General features: G+C 45.9%; 1 protein-coding gene across 3 annotated transcripts in view; it reads right to left on the bottom strand.

The window, feature by feature from the left end:
- Nucleotides 1-21,922, bottom strand: part of MGAT5 (alpha-1,6-mannosylglycoprotein 6-beta-N-acetylglucosaminyltransferase) — a 409,267-nt gene that overhangs the window by 26,578 nt on the left and 360,767 nt on the right. For all 3 annotated transcript variants that reach the window (XM_080670056.1, XM_080670057.1, XM_080670058.1), the window contains 2 exons: nucleotides 19,937-20,086; nucleotides 10,916-11,062 (listed from right to left, as the gene is read on the bottom strand). In XM_080670056.1, coding sequence (XP_080526182.1) covers nucleotides 10,916-11,062; nucleotides 19,937-20,086 — 297 coding nt within the window. The remainder of the gene's footprint in view (nucleotides 1-10,915; nucleotides 11,063-19,936; nucleotides 20,087-21,922) is intronic.

Here is a 21,922-nt window from a genome sequence, read left to right on the forward strand (position 1 = left end):
TATTCTAGGTGTTCCAGTTAATAATGCGGATTTTTTTCAATAGATGGAGTTACACATATGTTGAGATATATGTGATTTGATATGTATGCTATTTTGTTGTATTGACAGCAAGCTTCAAAACTTCATATGTCAAATTTGCTGAAGGTGTTAACATCATAGATATTTTTACACTTAAAAATGTCGAATTTGGTGCCAAAAAAAAAAAAAGAGCATTTACGGGAAGTTTTAATTCATTATTTTGAAGAAAAAGTTATTGTATACTTGGGGAAGCTTATGGTGAACATGCTCCATCTCAAGATACTTGTGAATGCTGGTTTAAATGCTTTAAAAGTGATGATTTTGATGTGAAAGACAAAGAATATCCAGGTCAACCAAAAAAGTTTGAAGACCAACAATTACAAGCATTATTGGATGAAGATTCGTGTCAAACTCAAAAACAACTTGCAGAAAGATTAAACATTGCTCAGCAAACAATTTCTGATCATTTACAAGCAATGGGAAAGATTTTAAAGGAAGGAAAATGGGTGCCACATCAACTGAACGAAAGACAAATGGAAAACCAAAAAGCCATCAATAAAATGTTGCTTCAGTGGCATAAAAGAAAATATTTTTTGCATCAAATTGTGACTGGCGATGAAAAATGGATTTATTTTGAGAATCCTAAATGCACAAAATCATGGGTTGATCCAGGTCAACCATCAACATGGACTGCAAGGCCAAATTGCTTCGGAAAGAAGACAGTGATCTGCATTTGGTGGGATCAGGAAGGTGTGGTGTATTATGAGCTTCTAAAACCAGGTGAAACCATTAATAGTGATTGCTACTTACAACAAATAATCAATTTGAACTACGCTTTGGTCATGAAACGACCAGAATGTGCCAGAAAACACGGCAAAGTAATTTTGCTTCATGATGACGCTCCATAACACACTTCAAAACCAGTTAAAGATACGCTAAAAGATCTTGCCTGGGAAGTATTAACCCACCCGCCGTATTCACCAGACCTTATTCTTTCAGATTAACACTTGTTCCGATCAATGGCACATGCACTTTCTGAGCAGCACTTCAAACATAGAAAGAAGTGGAAAATTGGGTCTCTGAATGGTTTGCCTCAAAACAAGAAAAGTTCTATTGGGACGGTATCCACAAATTACCTGAGAGATGGGGAAATGTGTAGCTAGCGATGGACATTACTTTGAATAAAGCACTTTTGATGTTTTTCTTGAAATTACCGTGTTTTCTTTGATTACAAAATCCACCATTATTAACCGGTACACCTAGGACAGTGGTTGGCAAACCGCGGCTCATGAGCCACATGCAGGCTGCGAGCCGCGGTTTGCCGCTCTGTTGACTAATGAGTTTGCTGACCACTGGACTAGACTAAATGTTACCGTGCAGTTGGAAGCTGTGCGGATTAGGCAATTGTGGCATATTGTGTGCAAGGAGGTAAAGGGTAGTATATGACAGTGGTCGGCAAACTCATTAGTCAACAGAGCGGCAAACTGCGGCTCGCGAGCTGCATGTGGCTCGCGAGCCGCGGTTTGCCGACCACTGACCTAGGACACTGAATTTGCTTGGCACACAACTGCCATGTAAATTAGGGATGCTTGTACTCTGTTTTTATTTGGAACACCACCAATAAGCCGTATTGTTTCAGAAAAAAATGACAGTACAAAGTCAACTTCACTTGGAGGATTTGAATGTCCAGTATGCCATGCCCAAATCAGTCTGTATTTGCAGCCACCCCATTAATGTCAACTGTGTATGGATGTGGGTATTTACATAGGAACTTTTTATTTAGCTCCTCTTTCACATGATTATAAGCAAAGAGCTGATGAGATTTGGCTGTGTGTTTTATTTCTCTTAGATACAAACTTATTTCTGGGGAAAGGAGTGAATGTCATGTGTCTTCTCTGCAGTTCTTGGGCACACATTAGTGTTTCTTGACTGCATGCACACTGAAATACGTATTACCTTATTGTAAATTATTTTGCTTTCATTTCTTTCTTATATTAGAGTTAGAGAATCCTTTTTTGAAATTGTAGACGCAGGCAAGGCATATTATTTACAGTACATATTTCACTTCAGGAGGAGAAAAGTGGACGTTCTGTTCATTGTGTAATAAAAGGAGGCACTGAGCCTGTTGCGGGCGAGGCCCCTTGTTTGGAGGCCACGCTGGCTCTCGTCTTTGGTTCTGACTCCCATATGCTCAGAGGACGGGATTGAACCAGCACCTCTCACCATTCTTTGTATCCTGCCACACAGATGGTGTGCATGAACTACTCAGGGTGGCCAAGTCAGAGTCTCAGCCCCAGGCCCTCCCTGGTGCCCTAGGTGCAGGTGCGCCAGACTTCACTCACCTCCTCTGTGGAGTTGCGCCCCTTGTTAGCTTGCTCAGTTCTCCTCCCCCCAACACTAACCCTCTTCTTCTGCTCATATTCCTGGTGAGGAACAGAACCCACAGAATGCCACAGGCTTGGAGCTACGGAAATACCATTTGCTTCCCTCAGCACATACTGTAGGTTTAGTACATGTGGATGAAGCCTGGCTGGGCCAGGCACCGTGCTCATTGCTTGACATGCATCAGTTCTCAGGTTTCCCATGTATCCAGGAGGATTCTGAGGTCTAGAGGCGGTTACAACTGCAGCTACAAAGTGGCTGAGCAAATTCAAATCTAGACCCTTCAACAACTTACTGGCTTTACACAGAAAGGAAAGTGATGATATTAAAAGATGCTATTGGGTTCTTAAGACAAAGACCAAACAAAATCCAAGGTAAACACCAGTCTTTCAATCACTCTCTTAAAACTTGCCAACCTAAAAAAAATCCCAGACTGAGTTTCTATCTGTATTAGACCTTTTCTGACAATGAGCATAATGTCACACCATATTCATTTTGTGGCCCAGAAAAAACTACATAACTGATCCTTACACTGGAAGCAGGGTGAGGTAAGGCTGCCACGTGTGCCACCAGTTAGCCACTCACACATCAGCAGTCTCTCCCTGCCCTTTGCAGGCCCTGCTTATTTACAAGGCTGTGCTAAGTACTTGGAAAATACAAAATGCAGAGCCATTATAATCTTATGCATTTATATTTATTGAAGGTTACTTAATTTTAGGAGTCAGGCATTTTGTGATTCATTATTCCCCCTCTGAATGTTAGGTTCCTTCTTGTTAATTTATTGAGAACCATCTGATCTGAGTTACTTCCTTGTATATCAATCAGTAAATTTACTGGAGTACAGTTTGTAAAAGTAATGAGAATGTTATTAAATGTGAGACATTACTTCAGAGCGGTTATTAAATCTCCAAGGAGGACATGAGTTTCCTTTATGGGGGGGGGGGGGGAAGAAATCCACAAAAAAATAAAGAAAAAAAAACACCCTGAAGCTAGAGAATTTCTAATGGTTTACAAAATGTCATAAAAATGATTGAGAACCTACTAATATGTTTCCCAATATAAAGATAAAAATCCAATTTATACTACATTTAAAGTATACCTCAAACAGACCACATTATTTCCAACATTTTGGAACTTTTTCTCCTCAGTGCACATATGGTTTTAAAAATTGGTCCAATGCAAAAAATAAAAACAAAGCTTTTTTGTTTTCCAAAAACAGAAGAATCTAGACATTTTATTTTCTTCGAATGAAGGCAAAGAAGAGATATATATGCAATTTATGTGGATCAATTGTTGCTTAACTTGAAACTAGCATGGGCACAAAAGATAGCTATGTAATTATACACACCTCAGTTAAAAATTTTCCATGGGGGTGGGGGGTTGGTAATTTCTAGGGATTTTTTGCTCCTTAGAAATCTGTAGAATTATTGATACCTGTTTCCCAATTAAAAGCATCTTTGATTAGGGAAATTCTGTGGCTTTTGTGAGCTAAAGGGACAGAGTGGGGTGGCCCAGCGGGCCATGAGGTCAAGTTCACACTGGAACATGAGGTCAAGTTCACACTGGCTCCTCTCAAGACTGTGTGACAATGCTGGCTCCAGTCTGCTCTCTGGGCTGAGAGTCTCCAACAGAGGAGGAGCTGGATGGCAGATGGAAACTGCCCTTCTGCATAAAGTAAAGTGACCTTGGGTTTCCTTCCAACGTGTCAGCATTCATGCCCCTGAGGCTTGACCCCCCCCACTCTCCTTCTTCCCCTTTAAAGCACAGCTCCCCCCCACCCTCCTGTTAACCCAGCACACCCTCCACCTGGCACAGCTCCGAGGTAGCTTCCTGCCTTCACTGACTTAACTATACTTTTATACATTTCCGTTGATTACGTATCTGTCTTATCACTCTTCTATATCAAATTCTGAGCTCCTAGAAAACAGGAAATGTGTCTTAATACGTTCCCCCAAATGCAGCAACTGGTACCTGTAGGGCATCATGCACATCTGCCAACTGACCTTCTGCATCCCGGGCCTCCCTGAGAGCCGGGACAATGGAGTCACCGGTGTGAGGGTCACCTGCTGAGTGACCACTGAAGGGTCCCACAGAGCCATTATAACCAGTCTCATCTCTGAAAAGCCAGGAGGAACCAAATGTATGGGGCAGCTCCAAGGCCTGTCTCCTTTTAAGTAATGAAGAATGAAACCCTCCATGATCTCAACAAAAAGCAAATTACTAAATGGTGACACCTGACGGAAAATAATGAACATACTTTTCTCAATAACTTCATACTGCTAATCTGGTCTCTGGAATATTACATAATTCACTGGGAAAATAGTTAGACTGTATTTAATTGTCCTACCTTTGTTTTTGTTTGTTTGTTTGTTTTTTCAGGAAAAAGTATTCACTTGTAACAAAGTGGCATCAAAATCTTTAGAATTATCACTAACAAAAAGGTGCCAGTTGTCAACACAGTCTAAGATCAATTATTTCTCAAAGGCTTTTCTATAAAAACCACAATAAGAAAAGAAATGGGTTTCTTTGCTTTTGACGCATTAAAAAGAAATCATGATGAGGGAAAAGAAAATCACCATTAGAGCACTACAGTAATAGTTGCTATAGGCAAAATAGTTGCTACAGTTGATACATGGTAAAAATAAACGGGCAAGCCCTGGCTGGGTGGCTCAGTTGGTTAGAGCATCGTCCAGTACACCAAAAGGTTGGGGGGTTTGGTTCCCAGTCAGAGCACATACCGGGTTTAATCTCTGGTTAGGGTATATATGGAAGGCAACCTCTCAATGTTTCTCATATCAATGTTTTTCTCTCTCTCTCTTCTTCCTTTCTCTAAAATCAATAAAAACCATATCCCAGGGTGAGGATCATAAAAAATTTAGATAAATTTAAATAAACTAAAGGCCTGGTGCACAAAATTCGTGCATTCAGGGTGGGGGGGCAGTCCCTCAGCCCAGCCTGCACCCTCTCGCAGTCCGGGAGCCCTCGGGGGATGTCCGACTGAAGGCGTAGGCCTGCAGGGCGTAGGCCTAAGCTGTCAGTCGGACATCCTTAGCGCTGCAGCAGAGGAGGGAGAGGTTCTGGCCACCACCGCAGTGCTCCCCCTATAGGAGTGCACAGACCACCAGGGGGCAGCTCCTGCATTGAGCATCTGCCCCCTGGTGGTCAGTGCACATCATAGCGACTAATCGTTCCTCTGTTCAGTTGATTTGCATATTAGCCTTTTATTATATAAAACTAGAGGCCCGGTGCACGAAATTCGTGCACGGGGGTGTGTGTCCCTCAGCCCAGCCTGCACCCTCTCCAATCTGGGACCCCTCGAGGGATGTCTGACTGCCCATTTAGATTGGGACATCCCTATCACAATCCAGGACTGCTGGCTCCCAACTGCTCGCCCGCCTGCCTTCCTGATTGCCCCTAACCGCTTGTGCCTGCCAGCCTTATCACCCCTTAACCACTCCCCTGCCAGCCTGATTGATGCCTAACTGCTCCCCTGCCAGCCTGTTTGCCCCTAACTGCCCTCCCCTGCAGGCCTGGCCACCCCTAACTGCCCTCCCCTGAAGGCCTTGTCCCCCCACAACTGCTCTCCCCTGCAGGCCTGGGTCCCCCCCAAATGCCCTCCCCTGCAGGCCTGGTCACCCCTAACTGCCCTGCCTTGCAGGCCTGGTCCCCCCCCAACTGCTCTCCCCTGCAGGCCTGGGTCCCTCCCAACTGCCTTTCCCTGCAGGCCTGGTTGCCCCCAACTTCCGTCCTCTGCCAGCTTGGTCACCCCTAACTGCCCACCCCTGCAGGCTTGATCGCCCCCAACTGCCCTCCCTTGCAGGCCTGGTCCCTCCCAACTGCCCTCCCCTGCTGGCCATCTTGTGGTGGCCATCTTGTGTCCACATGGGGGCAGGATATTTGACCACATGGGGGCAGCCATCTTGTGTGTTGGGAGTGATGGTCAATCTGCATATTACTCTTTTATTAGATAGGATAGAGGCCTGGTGCATGGGTGGGGGCCAGCTGGTTTGCCCTGAAGGGTGTCCCGGATCAGGGTGGGGGTTCCCTTGGGGCGTGAGGGAGCCTGAGTGAGGGGCCTGTGGTGGTTTGCAGGCCGGCCACGCCCCCTGGCGACCCAAGCGGAGGCCCTGGTATCTGGGGTTTATTTATCTTCTACAATTGAAACTTGGCCTGGGCAGGCCAGGGTGTGCGGAAAGTTTGGCTTCCTCCATCACCGGGGGCAACCCTAGACTCCTGCTCTTTCCAGCTCCATGGCTGCTGCCATTTCTGTTTGGGTTTATGTATCTTCTATCATGAAACTTTGTAGCCTTGAGTGGAGGCCTAGGCCGGCAAGGGCAGGCGGAAAGCTTGGCTTCCTCCATTGCCAGAAAAACCCAAGCCTCTCTCCTGCTCTCTGTGGCCATAGCCATCTTGGTTGGGTTTATTTGCATATTTGTTCCTGATTGGCTGGTGGGCGTGGCTTGTGGGCATGGCTTGTGGGTGTAGCGGAGTGATGGTTAATTTGCATATTACTCTTTTATTAGATAGGACTAGAGGCCCGGTGCACGAAATTCGTGCACGGGGGGGGGGGGGGGGAGGAGGGGGAGTGTCCCTCAGCCCAGCCTGCACCCTCTCCAATCTGGGACATCCCTCTCACAATCCAGGACTGCTGGCTCCCAAATGCTCGCCTGCCTGCCTTCCTGATTGCCCCTAACCGCTTCTGCCTGCCAGCCTGATCACCTCCTAACCACTCCCCTGCCAGCCTCATTGATGCCTAACTGCCCTCCCCTGCAGGCCTGGTCCCCCCCAACTGCTCTCCCCTGCAGGCCTGGGTATCCCCCAACGGCCCTTCCTTGCAGGCCCAGTTGCCCCCAACTTCCCTCCTCTGCCAGTCTGGTCACCCCTAATTGCCTTCCCCTGCAGGCTTGATCACCCCCAACTGCCCTCCCTTGCAGGCCTGATCCCTCCCAACTGCCCTCCCCTGCTGGCCATCTTATGGTGGCCATCTTGTGTCCGCATGGGGGCAGCCATCTTTGACCACATGGGGGCAGCCATCTTTGTGTGTTGGAGTGATGGTCAATTTGCATATTACTCTTTTATTAGATAGGATTAGTAGGAGAACCAGGATATTTGCACAGTCTCAGAGTATTTCCCCAATTTAAAGACAAACAGTAACATTATAGTTACTACAACTTGATATAGTTACTACCTTAATCAAGTGATCAAGGTTAACATGACTGTGATAAGATGCACCCCTGATCTGATACACTGGAAAGGGCATAATCACTTCTGTGGTATTATTGCAAATATGTGTAACTCTCACACTAATCATGAGAATACATCAGCCAAATCCAAATTGAGGGACAGTTAAAAAAAACTGACTTATATTCTTTCAAAATGTCAAGGTCTAGATGGCAATGAAAGACTGAAGCACTGTCACAGATTGGAGGAGCTAAGGAGACCTGACAGTTAAAATGCAATGTGAGATCCTGGATTGGATCCTGGAACATAGAAAGGATATTACTGGAAAATCTGGTGAAGTCCATATAAAGTTTGTGGTTTAGATAATACTATGGTCCCAAGGTTAATTTCTTAGTTTTGATAATTGTACAATGGTTTTGTAATGTGTTACCATTAGAGGAAACTAAATGAAGGATATAACCCAAACTCTGCAATTTTTGTAACTTTTCATTAAAACTAAAATTATTTCAAAATAAGAAAAAGTAAATTCCAACAATTCCACTTGTAGGTATACACCCCAAAGAAGTAAAAACAAGGACTCCGGCAAATACTTGTATACCATTGTTCAGAGCAGTGTTGTTCATAACAGACAAAAAGTAAAAAAGCCAAGAATAGGAAAATAAAGTGTGGTATTTCCTTACAATAGAATATTATTCAGTCTTAAAAGGAAATGACTCCATCCCAGCCAGTTTGGCTCATTGGTCAGAATGTCAGCCCATGAACTGAAGGATCGTGGGTTCAATTCTGGTCAAGGGCAAGTACCTTGGTTGTAGGCTTGAACCCGGGCCCCAATTGCAGTGAGTGCAGGAGGCAACCAATCAATGTTTCTCTCTCTGTCTCTCCCCTTCCTTTCCACTCCCTCTAAAAATCAATGGAAAAAATATCCTCGGGTAAGGATTAAGAACAATAAAAAAGTGATTCTGACACATGCTTCAACATGAATAAACCTTGAAAACATTATGCTAAGTGACATGTACCAGTCACAAAAGGATAAATACTATATAATTCTACTTACATTCGGTATCTAGAATGTATAAGTTTATAGAAACAGAGGGAACAGAGTATGCCTGAGGCTATGCAGAGGGGAGAATAGGAATCTACTGCTTAATTGGCACAGAGGTCCTGTTTGCAATGGTAAATTCTGGAAATAATGAGTAGTGATGGTTGGACAATACTGTGAATGTTCTTTTTTTTTTTTAAATATATTTTATTGATATTTCACAGAGAGGAAGGGAGAGGGATAGAGAGCTAGAAACATCGATGAGAGAGAAACATTGATCAGCTGCCTCCTGCACACCTCCCACTGGGGATGTGCCCGCAACCAAGGTACATGCCCTTGACCGGAATCGAACCCGGGACCTTTCAGTCCGCAGGCTGACGCTCTATCCACTGAGCCAAACCGGTTTTGGCTGTGAATGTTCTTAATGCCAGGGAATTGTATACTTAAAAATCTTAAAATGGTCAGATTTACATTATGTATATTTTATCACAAAAATATTTTTAAAACTTAACAAATAATTATACACATGGGCAGAAATAGAACTTCTGAGATTTCCTTCCTCTACATTAAAACATAGGGATCATTTATTAGCTCTTATTTTCTACCCCAAATGCCAAAGTTTTAAAGAAGTCAGTCACATGCCAAAGCAGAGGCTCCTAAATCCAGATGTTCTCACTGTTGGGAGCATCTTTTCAACCCTTTCCAAAGACTGCATTCCCACAGCACTTGGCATACAGGTGTGTGTGAGTGTTGCTGAGGAATGACCTCCCAAAAAGAAACCACTCCCCAGAACGAAGGACTCAAATGTATTAAACTAGCAGAAGGAAAAAGCAAGCAAGCACACACACACACACAGTGAGGCCTTGTCTCAGGTTATCCGGGCCACAGGTTCAACTTTTTGAGGATAATCTACAGATCTTGTTGCTCTTCCTTCATCTCCTTTGGCATTTCAGCAATGATTTAGAGGGTCAGAGGAAAGAATTCTCAAAATAATCAACTCTGTGAATTGGTAAGATCGCTGATCACTACAGAATAATCATGAAAAATGCATTTTAAGTAGTATTGGGGGTCGGGAGAATGGACCCAGAAATGTTCAGAAGTGGCAGCATTGCACACTGAATGCTTTAGCAGTGCTGTGATATGCTGCTATGTCAGGGGAGCGCTGTCCAGCAGATTATCCTAGGACAGTGGTCGGCAAACTCATCAGTCAACAGAGCGGCAAACCGCGGCTCGCGAGCCGCAGTTTGCCGACCACTGTCCTAGGAGAAGGCCCTAAAGGACAAGGACACAGCAGTGATGCCAATACTCAGGCTTCCTCCTCGCCAGCAGCCCACACGGCCACTCACAGATTACATCAGAATAATAGAAAATCAATCCCATGGTTTCTTTCACGCACCTGTTTAGAACCAGTTGCATCAACACCCAGCTTAGTCACTCACATACTCTACAAGCCTTCTGTTTATTGCCCCAAATAAAATCTGACTGCCTCCATTGGTGATTCATCACCCACTGTGGATTTTCAAGAGGATCTCTGAAGGCACTTACAATAAAGCAAGGGTGGGGAACCTTTTCTCTGCCAAGGGCCATTTGGATTTTTATAACATCATTCTCAGGCCATACAAAATTAGCCTGCTATATTTGGTCAAACCTTTTATTAACTCACCCCTGATGCCTTGGCAGGGTCAGACCAAATGATTTTGCAGGCCTTATCTGGCCCACAGATCAGTCGTTCCCCACCCGTGAATAAAGCTTCTGCAAACAGCTGGGGCAATGGCTGGACTGCTTCTCAGGGTGGCGCCTGCTGACGGTGGGCTAACACACCAGATACATCACTTTGGTCACCCAGATGCATCCTGTTTCTCAAGGCTGATGGTTCTTCAAGGATCTGCAGCCCACTTTTTATTCCTCACAGCTCACTATGGAGAGTAGGTCCATCAAAAATACCTGCTAATCAGCTGACTTCCTTATTTCATAATAAACCACTCAGAAAATCAGAGTTCAGCTCATTCAGCGGGAGGTGTCTGCATTAAGATAGAGTTGGGGAGGAATGAAAAAAAATCCCACTTTGTGAAGGGGCAGAAATGGATTCAAATCCTGGCTATGCCACCACCTAGCTATGGGATGCCATCATGTGCTTCATCTCTGAGCCCCTCAACTCCCTCCTTCCACCCAACTATGTTCAATGAAGTTGGTAGCACCTACCATCCAAGGCTGTGAGCTTACATGGACTCTTAGTACTCAACACATAGCTATTACCATGTTATTAACAGTAGAAGGATTTTAAGAGATGCTTACCTCTCTCAAAGTTGGCTTGCCAATGAAAAAGTCTGTGTTTTTGCTGCTCTTGGGTGGGTTGAACTTGGGATTCAGAAAAGCACATCCATTTGCGATGGCCTCCAGGGGAGCTGGGCCCTCATAGGGGAACCCAAGGCCCACAAACAACTGTAAGACACAAAAGCACACCACATGTAAACACAGCAATCAGAAATGGCATCCCTGCCCCAGGGGGTTATTCTGTGCTCTAGTCTTGTGAGGGGGCCCCACAAAGCCTGGAAGACTCCCAGGCCTTGGGAGACAGGGCGAAGGGAGGTCAGTTGACAGCAGTACCAGGCACCTTCCGGGCTCCTGAGCTGTGTGGGTCCTCATATTTTCCTTTGCTAAAAAAGTAAAGAAGTATTGGGTCAGGCAGTTGAGGGAGTAGGAAAATGGAGGCATTAAAATAAAAACAAACAAACAAAAACAAGACCCAACAATAATTGTTCTGTAACTTACCAGAAGGCATGATTGGAAAAACACTTGCTTCACTAAACAGAAGGTTTCTTCACTGAGCTAAGGGAACAACAGGCCCTTTCAGGGCCACTGGGCAGGGGGACAGCAAGGTCACTTGGTAGTTTGATTACAGTTCAAATGGAGCTGCTTTAAAATGATGGCAAGTCAGTAAACATAGGTTTTCATAATGGGGTTTTCACGTCGGGACACCAACATCTTGGTTTTTATTTTCTCATGTGGAGAGGGTGCCAAGCTGCTAACTGGGCAAGGCTGCTTCCATACCCAGCAAGCAAATTGCGTGCTTCCCGCAGCAGACCATAGATGGCAGCAAAAACACACCTTCTGTGTCCACACAGCAACCTCAGCTGAGAGCAGGGTGACAAAAGGACTTGCAGGTCTGGGGCACTGACTCCTGGATGCAGACATGAAACATCTCACAGAAACGCCTCCCTGCACTTCATTGCAATGGGGTATTTCCCAGGGCCGCAGAGCTGCAGTGACTGCCAGGCAGGTCCAAGTCTGGGCTTGGTGACCTGTGTGCTTTCCCTGCCCACACCAGGAGCCAGTTCTGTAGTCACTGTCTCCAGAGGCAGAGCAAGGGACAAAGGACAATGGGGCCCCAGGGCATCGTCTCCTTCTGCCATCACACTGAGGACACCTATGCCGCCAGGACAGAGAGGGAAGGGAGGATGCTGCAGAGCTGACAGGGCAGGAGGCTGGATTCTCCTTTCTCTGCCATCCTTCCATGGCAGCTGCTTTAATTGAACAGTTATTTAGAACGGTTCTGCCTAGAGAGTCCTGAATTCAGGCTGCCGGGTTCCCTGGGCAATGCTGGAAGACACAGAATGTATGTGGCGGGCATGCGACTCCAGGGCTGAACAATGAGCATGGCCCACGCTCCCCATACTGGAGAGTCATGTAGCCCCACAGGGATTTTTCCGTGGCAAGAAACTAAAATCTCTACTTCTCAGGAAAGATCATCCCATCCTATAACTATTATGTTCTTTTGCACAGAACAGGGCACTTAATCATTTCATTGTTTGGAGGAATAACCTCTCATTTCCTACAAACCTTGAGAGGACTGGCTATACTGTCAGAAACATCCATGAAGACACTGGGTGGGGAGTGTTAAGAGAAAGGAGGTTTTGAGAAGCCAGTAGAGCTCCCCTGCTGGCTGGGTCATATCTCTCAGGCAGAACCACTGGGGGTGGGGGGAACATGGACACAGGAGCCTGCGAGCTGCAGGGTATCAGGTGCTCCTCCACGCCATTGGAAGCCCCTTTTCTGGATCTTATTCTTATTCTGTCGCTAGCGGAGTGAGATTTATCAGAGGATTTCTGTGTACAGGGTGTGGCCGCAGCATGTGCCTCGGGGAGGGGCATGCCTAATAGCAGCAGGAGAAATGGAAGAAAATGGGAAAGTTTTAGGCCTAAGACACCTCAACTCTGTTAAATATGAAGAACACAGGGTTAACACGCTTGAGGCTTTGATTTCTGTGGCCTGCCCTCCCCATCTGATTTGGGGAGGATATACCAGCTGTCCGGGGGAAAGATGACCTCTATCTGGCAGAGAGCTTCCAGATGCCTTGGAGAAGAAAGGTGCTGGAAGATGAAGGTTCCATGCAGGTGGGTTTAATCTGAGCCCTGGAACTCGGCGTTTCCTGACCCCTGAGAATCAGTCCTGCCATAGAGGGCCGGCCCCATCATCAACTCCAAACTGCAAACAACTTAGGAGGAAATGTGGGAAGCACGATACTTGTCTATCTAAATAGAAAATCCTGGAAAAATTTAATTAGCTCCTTCAGACCAACCAATCTGAACCCATTAATTAAAAGGATTTGAGGCTCTTGCTTAATGGGCTTGAATGTGACCCAGGTTTAATTATATCTGAATAACAATTTGCACCATCCCTTCTGCCCTGCTGGCACTGGAATACCTCAGTGCACACGAAGCAAACACTCCAGGCTAACTCTCCAAAGCTGCACCATTTTAGCATGAAGCTTAAGCAAATACCACACAGTTACTTGGCAATGTTTTCTCACTGCAATAGTTAGAAATGCAGGAAACACGTTATTTGGAAACGCAAAACAATTTTTTGTTCTGTCAATAAGCAACGTTTTTCTTGTTTCCTGTGCACTCATTTCCTGTGACGTTATGATGGACAGATGTATCAAGGTCAAATAGCATGCTTCAGGAATGAATGAAGACAGGGTAGGGCAGAGAGAGTTCATCATCACAAGGGTGTTCCGTAAACTCCTGAGTGTGTACGACTTTGTCACACATACACTGGTACCATAACCACGCTGAATTACCTTCACCTGGACCCCCTCTTTCCCTGGCATTCTGCCCACTTTCAGATTTCCTCAGCACAGGGGCAAGAGATACACTGCAAGAATGCACTCAAGTGCAGAGGCTTCACTGTTCAGGAGGAAACTGGGTATTTTATGTACCCTTCATCTGGCCGACAGAAGCCCAGAATCTAAGGAGGATATTCCAGATGATAGAAGAGCTCCAGGGCTGCAACTCTGGCTCCATCAATGAGCATTTCCAAACAGAGGGATTACATGCTCTAAAGTTAAATTTCCCAACTAATATTAAGCAAGAGGGAACAGATGACACACCATATGTCTTATTCATGGCACAAGACTAGGGCACTCCTGTGCATCCACAGTTTCAGGGAAGCCACTCAGATGCTCGCTCTGTGTGAAAGGAGACACGGAACTGTTTCCACCTCCTCAGGGGAGTCCTTCACAAAGAATTCCTTAATTGTGGAAGGTAGTTTCCCAGAAAGACCCCACGGGTTTGATCAGTTTCTAGTCACTTTTGATGAGGAATATCCAAGTTAATACAAAATAAGAAACATACCATGAACATACACTTTTCTGTCTAGTTTTAATTAGGCAAGTTGGTAGGTGGCTCAGAAGGAAGTCTGAGCAGTGAATGATCCTCAGATTATCCATTAAATTAATTATTGGCACAAAACGATCAGGACAACGAGGTGGTTAGCAGCACAGGCTCTAGGACCGGGGAGACCAGGGTTCACATCTTAACTCCATCATATCCCAGGTTCTATAACTGTGGGAAATTCATACAATGGCTAGGTAATCGAGACAATTTCAAGTAGCCTGCGGGGTCCCTTCTCTGGCCATCTGTCTTCCCTTTGGCACCCAAATGCCGAGGAGAGACAATAGCAGCCAAATTCTCACCCATATGGGTTTGGCTACACCCTCTCATGGCTTCCCCAAGTCCCTGACTGACACTACCTGAAAATTCTCTTGCACAGAGCTAGAAGGGCCAGGAGACAAAGACAAGTGTGTTTTAGTGCCCAAAGTTGATGCTAAACCCAAGACTACTTCCTGGAGACCAGCTTACTGACTCGACTCCCAAAGTCTGCCCAGTTACCTAAGTGGCCTTTCAGAAACAAAGCAAAACACAAACATCAGAATTCAAACTCCCTACGCTTCAGTCATCTGGAAGGTCCAGTCCAGAAATGAATGGAATCAGTTTGCATTATAGATGGAGAAGGTGGAGTAAGAGGGTATGGATTAATTTAAAACTGAGATGCTGACCATCTCCACCTTGCCAGTATGAAAGGTTTCCTAACAAAAGGCAGCTCAGCTGTCACTCCTTGGAGCAACAGCCCCTGACCAGCCCGCCTTACCCTTATTCCACACCAGGCTGACCCCTTAGCTCCCCACAGCGAGGCGCTCAACAGCCTTGTCGCCAGCACATTAGGATGGGTTCCAGTGGTACCCAGATCAGAGGACTCTTGACACAAAGAGATGACTCCCAGAAGAGCTTAGCAAAGGTAAGGGTTAGAGAAAATGGCTGTTATTGTAGTAAAACCCTGCAGTCGTGGGCAGAGTGATGAATTGAATATGCTAAGTGTGTGAAAAGTGACTGAGATGGACTCTGTCCTCCATAGCAGCCTCACCCCATGTTTCATCAGCTTTACCAGTCACAGGGCAACACTTTACAAAACTGAATGGCTGACCCTGCTCACAGCACCACAGGAGGGTGTATTGTGATGTCATTATTTTAAATTATTTCTACTCCTACCTGTGTACTTTTCCACCTTTTACTATAGTTACCTGTTTGTCTCCTCCCTGACACCTTTATATTTGTTGTGGTCAAAACTGCCTTAGTTATCTCTGTATCAAAATTGCCTAAAGTAATTCCTGGCACATACCCAGTTCTTAATACTCATTTGGCAGATAAATGAGCAAAGGAATACATACTAATAGGTTAGCTTTTTCCAGCAATCAAGTGTGTCTGCGAGGAGATGCTGGATGTCTCGTGTGTATTTGGATGTGGGGATATGCTTTTGTTCTGGAAGTCAGAGGGGTCACTGAATCATATCTCTACATACTCTTCATTCTACACATATATGTGGGAGGGGGAGAGAGAGAGAGGAATATATGTGTGCAACTTTTTTCCATCTAGTTGGAACAAGAATAACTTAGGTGCTGGTCACCAGGATGAAAACTGCTTGCTTGAGGGTGAGTGTGTCTGTATCTGAAATAGAACTGGAGGGTGGACTGCTCCGTTAGTAAGTAAGCTCATGGGCTCTCTCACAGGGCCATGAAGGGGCAGGTCAGGGCATCAGAAGGAAAGTGCCCCTTGCTGGGGAGATCCTGGAGACCCAGGTGAGTGATTCATGAGAAAAGCAAGAAGTCACTCCTAGAGGGCATGACCACAAGGTCCCAGATGGCAAATAGATTTCATATTGACTTCTTCCTTCATTCTTAATGATCTGAAGGCCTTCTACAAGCCAGGCACTATTCTAGGCATGAGAACTACCTGCAAACAGAACAAGCAAAGCCCTCTGCCACAGAGCCACAGGGTTGGGTTCCTCAGCGGTGGCTTTCTCAGCCCTGGGTTTCTGAGAAAGGCACATTAAGATGAGTTCCAATGATACCCAGCTCAGAGAACTCCAAGCTCGAGGGAAGAGCCATGGTTGATTGGGGACCAGGGGGAGTATCAGACAGGAGGATGGGATGGGATAGGGACAGTATCTTCCAACCCTGCCCAAGCTTCTAGGTGAGCCCCACAGGTAAGCTGTCAGCTGACATGGTGAGGACACGGAAACTGTGACCCACTGGGGTTAGAGGGGAATGAGCAGAGGTTTGGAGAGAGAGGAGGTGCAGCAACAGTGTGAGTAGCAGTGGCTTCTGCCTGGTTTCCCACAGCCAGAATTTGTTCTCAAACTTTTGCTGTAGAAAGGGAGGTATGTGAGCTTCGATGGACTTAGAGAACATTATGCTAAGTGAAATAAGCCAGGCAGAGAATGATAGATACCATATGATCTCACTTACATGTGGAATCTAATGAACAAAATAAACTGACAAACAAAATAGAAACAGAGGAACGTATACATGGAACAAACTGACAGAAGTCAGAGGGGAGAGAGTGGGGCAGATAGGATGAAAGAAGGCGAAGGGATTAGTCAAAGAACATATATGCATAACCCATAGACACAGACAACCGTGTCGTTAGGGTCAGAGGGAGGGAAGGGAGGGTTCTGGGTGGAGGGGGGCAAGGAGGGTGGGGGTGGGAGACATCTGTAATAATGTCAATAAAAATAAAATACAATTTTTTTAAAAAAGGGAGATACATGTTCTGGCTCTCTCTAAATGCTCTTCCATCCAGTGTAGGACGAGAAACACCCATTGTACAAGAACTTCCATGGGGAGACCAGGGGGAGTGGGCATGAAGAGGTTAAAATTAGGAAGGAAAGGAAGAAGTCACATGAAAAGAGATGGGGACTTAAACCAAAGTGAAAATGTGTGGATTTTCTGGCTTAACCTGCACTCCTGGAGTCTGCAGGATTCCATGATTTGTCTCCTCCTCTGATAAACAATGACTCCATCCAAATGTATATGCCTATTAGAAGTCCAGGACTTCCCAGCACTCTCATCCTGATGTCGGTGCCACTGAATTCCTCCTGTCTTTGTGGGCGCACCGCAGCTGGCGCCTGCTAATGACACCTGGCCCTAATGGCAGGCCAAGACCAAATTCTGCTGAGCAGACGGTTTCCCGGGCTTGGTGCAGATTTGAAGATGGCTCATAAAGAAAAAGAATGAGTCAGAAGCTGATTAAGCATCAATCATTTCGGTCTGTCTCTAAACCTTGAGGAGCGCCAGGCTCGCTCCCCTCTCCCGAAAAGGAGCCTAAAAGCCACTCATCCCGCATGCATTTGCTCCTCTGCATCTCCAGTCTCGCTTCCATGTGGGTTGTAATAAATTGCCTTTAAATTGCTCAGAGACACACAGAAAGGAGTAAGAGGCAGAGAGGGTTATATATGTAAAGCCTGACTGATCTTCAGTGTCATTATTTCAAAGCTCAAGATTCATTCATTTAGTGCCTGCTGCTAGTTCTGGAGTAAGGGGTGGGGGCGGGGGTCTTGGCAGTATACTGCCTCATTTCCATCATATTTGCCAACTGTTTTAGCCATAATTCTACTTAAAATACGTTAATATATTCTAGATAGCTGAACAGGCAGTACAAAATGGGACCAGTGACATCCTCTGAAGGAACAATTTTTCAAGGATAAATATACACCCCTCACACTCAACATTGAAGCCGCAACCCTTGGTTGGTAGGCAATCTCTGGTGGCCTGGGACGTCCAGGCCTCAGCCCTTTCCTTCCCTGGACAGAGGGCACCTGAGCCCCAGCCTATTTCTCATTTCTGAACAGGTAAATGGATGGTAGGTAATAAGAGCTCCTTTGAAATTTTCAAGGCAGTGTAAGACATTCACGAGGCTGGGCTAATGGAAGTGTATGAGACAGCAACGTCACATTGCTGAAAACCCGTGCTGCCAAAGGTAATTTGAAAGGAGCCTGAGTTTTTCCCACAATCTACGTGGGGAAAGGTAAAAATGAGGCAAATGGCAAAACAGCATTGCCACCAAAGGACCCACATATTCTAATGAGTCTAACACACCGCCTGGGACAGAAGGTGAATGGGAAGCACACAGTGCGAGCTGAGGACACAGTGCCTTCCTAGCTGCAGGCTTCAGACTACAGGTGACCTTGTAAGGAAAGAAAGTCCCCATTCAGACCACCACACCTTCAGCCAAGGACATAAATAACTTATCAAGCTAGTTTAGTCATGGCATCCCACAATGGCTTGGAGGTAGAAATGGTCCGATGCATTTACATATGGAGAAACTGAGGCAGTTTTTGGCTGGAGAGTATCCATTAAATGTTTGAGTGCTTATTCATGAGGATGGGGTGTCAAGGGCCAGCAGAGCTTTAATTTACAATAAAAAGTCACCCTTTACAGCCACTTTCCAGACGACCTCAGGGACTGTGGGCAAGCCCAGCTCTCTAGCTTGCTTCCTCGTGTTGAGAATAAAGTTAACAATACTACCTGCCCTGCCTACCTCTGGAGGTTGTTGTAAGGATTAAACAGGATAGCACATGTGAATATACTAGTACTTTCCAAAATCAAAGTATCCCACAATGAGTATAAAGCCCTATTAGGCCACAGAAGTTCATGCACTCAGCCTCCCTCCCCTACCTTGAGGATGAAAACACATTCCATCAGGGGCCAGAGCCGAAACATTCACTATGAGAATGAGCTGCTCGTCTTTTAGGAAACACTGAGCAAGGGTCTGCTTGTTCCCCTCACCCTGCATCCCTTGCACAGTGCCTGGCCCACAGAACTGCTCAGTCAATATCTGTAATATTCGTAAAAGAAAGCTTAACAATAAACATGAAAGCTTACCTAATACACTACCAACCCTTCGAAACCAAACTCTGGTCTATTCGTAAGTCCCCTGATTTCATTTGGTACCTCATGGCAGAGTTATGGACACTGGGCAGACTTCCCTGCGTTGTCAAAACAACATATTCATCATCCATCCAGGGCTCCTTGGCTCCCTGCACCATGTGGTCTGAACGCTGTCTCTGTCCCTGACAACCAGCCAGCCCCTTGGCCCCTTATCAGATTTCATCTTCTACTACTTCCCAACACTAGTTAGACTAGCCGGGTTGGATTCCGGCTCTCTCCTGAATGTATTATCTCCACCTCCAGCACCTGGCTCTCACTGCTGTCTGTCCCCAGGCCAGGAACATCCACACCCCTCCGTTTCTCATCTCTTATATCTCTCAGGACGCCTTCCCCACTCCGTGAGCCTGAAGGGGTTTTTCCCTTGTCTGAACTCCTTCAGTGTGCAGCCCAAGCGAGGACATGAGAGGAAAAGTTGGCTGGGGGACCAATTCCGTGAACAGTGGTGATGAGGAGGTGGGGCAGTTAAGCACCCAGGCTTGCTGCGAAAGCCACTGCCCCATCTGAAACTCTGCCCCCCGACCCTGGCCCCTCACGGGATACCTGGTCCAGAGCAGGTCCTCAGTGAGTAGGTTTTACACTATGGCAACCTCCTTCCACAATTCACTGACTTTTCACTGCCCAAAAATAACCTAAAGAACTACTGTAGCTTTGAAAAGAAAGCATGAGAGAGATTCTGATCCCATTTTCAACACCAGCTGAAACAAACCTGAAAACATCACTGATGTATTTTTACCAAACTACCAAAAACTCACCTTGGTTTCTCGGAGAAGAAATTGCAGGTCCCGCCCACTGAGGATACCATGGTTTTTCACATAACTGGGAATATTCTTCGTGCTGGAGCCATAAACGGTAGCATGCACTTCCATGTATGTGTGAATAATGTCCAGGTAGATCTTCTTATTCTGTAGAGGGGACACAAGAAGAAGGCATTCCTCGTGTCTTTCCATCCTTATAGCCACCTGTCTCAAAGCTGGGGACACAGACATGGGAGTTCCTAACACGAACACTGCAGAAACGTTGCAGTCCAACTCCTAAAATTCCTTTCAAAAGTAATCTGACTGGATTTTGAGGGTAAAAATGGTCATATGACAAACTGTACAATTTTGCAAGAAGAAACATTATATAGTGGCATATTATTGAATATCAATGCTAGCTAAGGCCAAATGTTTGGGAGTATCATCCTTGCTTGGTAAATTACCAGGGGACCCAACACTTTGCTTCTGGCTGGTCTGCCTATGGGCGAGGAGATTGGGGAAGGCAAAGTTGGACTTGAATAATTATTTATCCGGAGACACTAAGCTGTCCCCGAGGAGCACAAACAATCCTCAGCTCCTGCCAATATTTCTAGTGATGATTAACTCATGTTGTCAGAACAAGATCCCACCTAATTTGCATCATGAGGAGAGAGTTTCCCAGAATCCATGGTGATTGACTTGGCAGCTGGAGAGAGAAGACTGTCCAGGTAGGCAAAAGTGAAAAACAGACTGAATGTAAACCCTGATGAGCCTTAGTCATCCGAGAGTAGTTTTACTTTTATTAGCTGCAAAACCAAACCTCTTCTCTGGACTAAATTTTGAGGCACATTGTCAGAATCAAATCAAAACCACCTGCAAAGCGGAAACAAGCACACTTCCCTCCTCCGCACGTTTCTGTGGGACTAAGTTGCATAAGCTGGGTTTGTGGGCTGCTTTTTTTTTTTTTTTTAATTTGGAAGATTCCGCTCTGCAATGCTTTCCAGTTTTACGAGAGTGGGACAAGGTTTCTGTGTCTGAGCCTGTCCTCAGACACTCCAGGCAAATGCAGTCATTGCCAGTTTTGTGACTTAGGATGGCAGGGAATATAGGTGTGTGAATCAGTGCGCAGAGCACTTCTCTGCCGCCCCAGAGGCTGGGTCCTCATTCCAACAACAAGGGGAGCTCCTCGTGACATCAGGAGCGGGGTGCAGGGTCTGCCCTCTGCCATTCACTATCCTGGTGACAAATATTACACAGGACTCTCAACTTTGGGGGTACATGTTTCAAATCACTATTAAAGACTTCATGACCGAAAAGCACAGGTCATGTTCTCCAGGCTGCTGTTCGGAGTCAGCCAAGCCCATCCCTACACCCTAACATGTGAATACAATGAACACTTTGACTGAAAGCTTAATTTCATGCACGTTTGGTGTGGCTGGGAGATGGTAAATTCATTACTTCAGAGATGTATACCCTTGAATTAGTGCAGAAGTGATGGCAAACAGTTTATAAACAGTGACTTCCCATCCAGAGCTTGAGCCAAATTTAGGGTCACCATCCTGGTCTAATGTAAGTTCATTTGAAGGGTTCTTGGACATAGTTCTTGGGCTAGTTGTACCCCCACAAACCCCTTCTCAGAGACTCCATTCCCACGCTCACCCCTGCCACTGCTGACCGGCCCAGGCTGCAGCTGGACTGTGGGGGACCCATTCCTTGCTGGCCAGCAGCCGGGACAGTGTGTCCAGCTCAAGAAGAGGAGCTGAGCCAATGGCCCTCTCTCAGGAGCTGAATCCTGTTCACAGAGAGATTACCGCCAGATGGCCCTGGGCTTTCAAGCAAGAAGATCATTCAGTGTTGGAGTCAGGGCAACTATAGGCCAGAGGTAAGTTCAGATACAGTTATAGGCCAGCTGCCAGTTTTGGGGGGAAGAGGTGAGAGAATGGAGGGAAGAGGGAGAAAGAGAGTGACTGAGCCTTAGATATCACCTAGCAACAGTGATACAGA

This window comes from Plecotus auritus (genome assembly GCF_963455305.1).
Source record: "Plecotus auritus genome assembly, chromosome: 5".
In the NCBI taxonomy this organism is placed as follows: Eukaryota; Metazoa; Chordata; class Mammalia; order Chiroptera; family Vespertilionidae; genus Plecotus; species Plecotus auritus.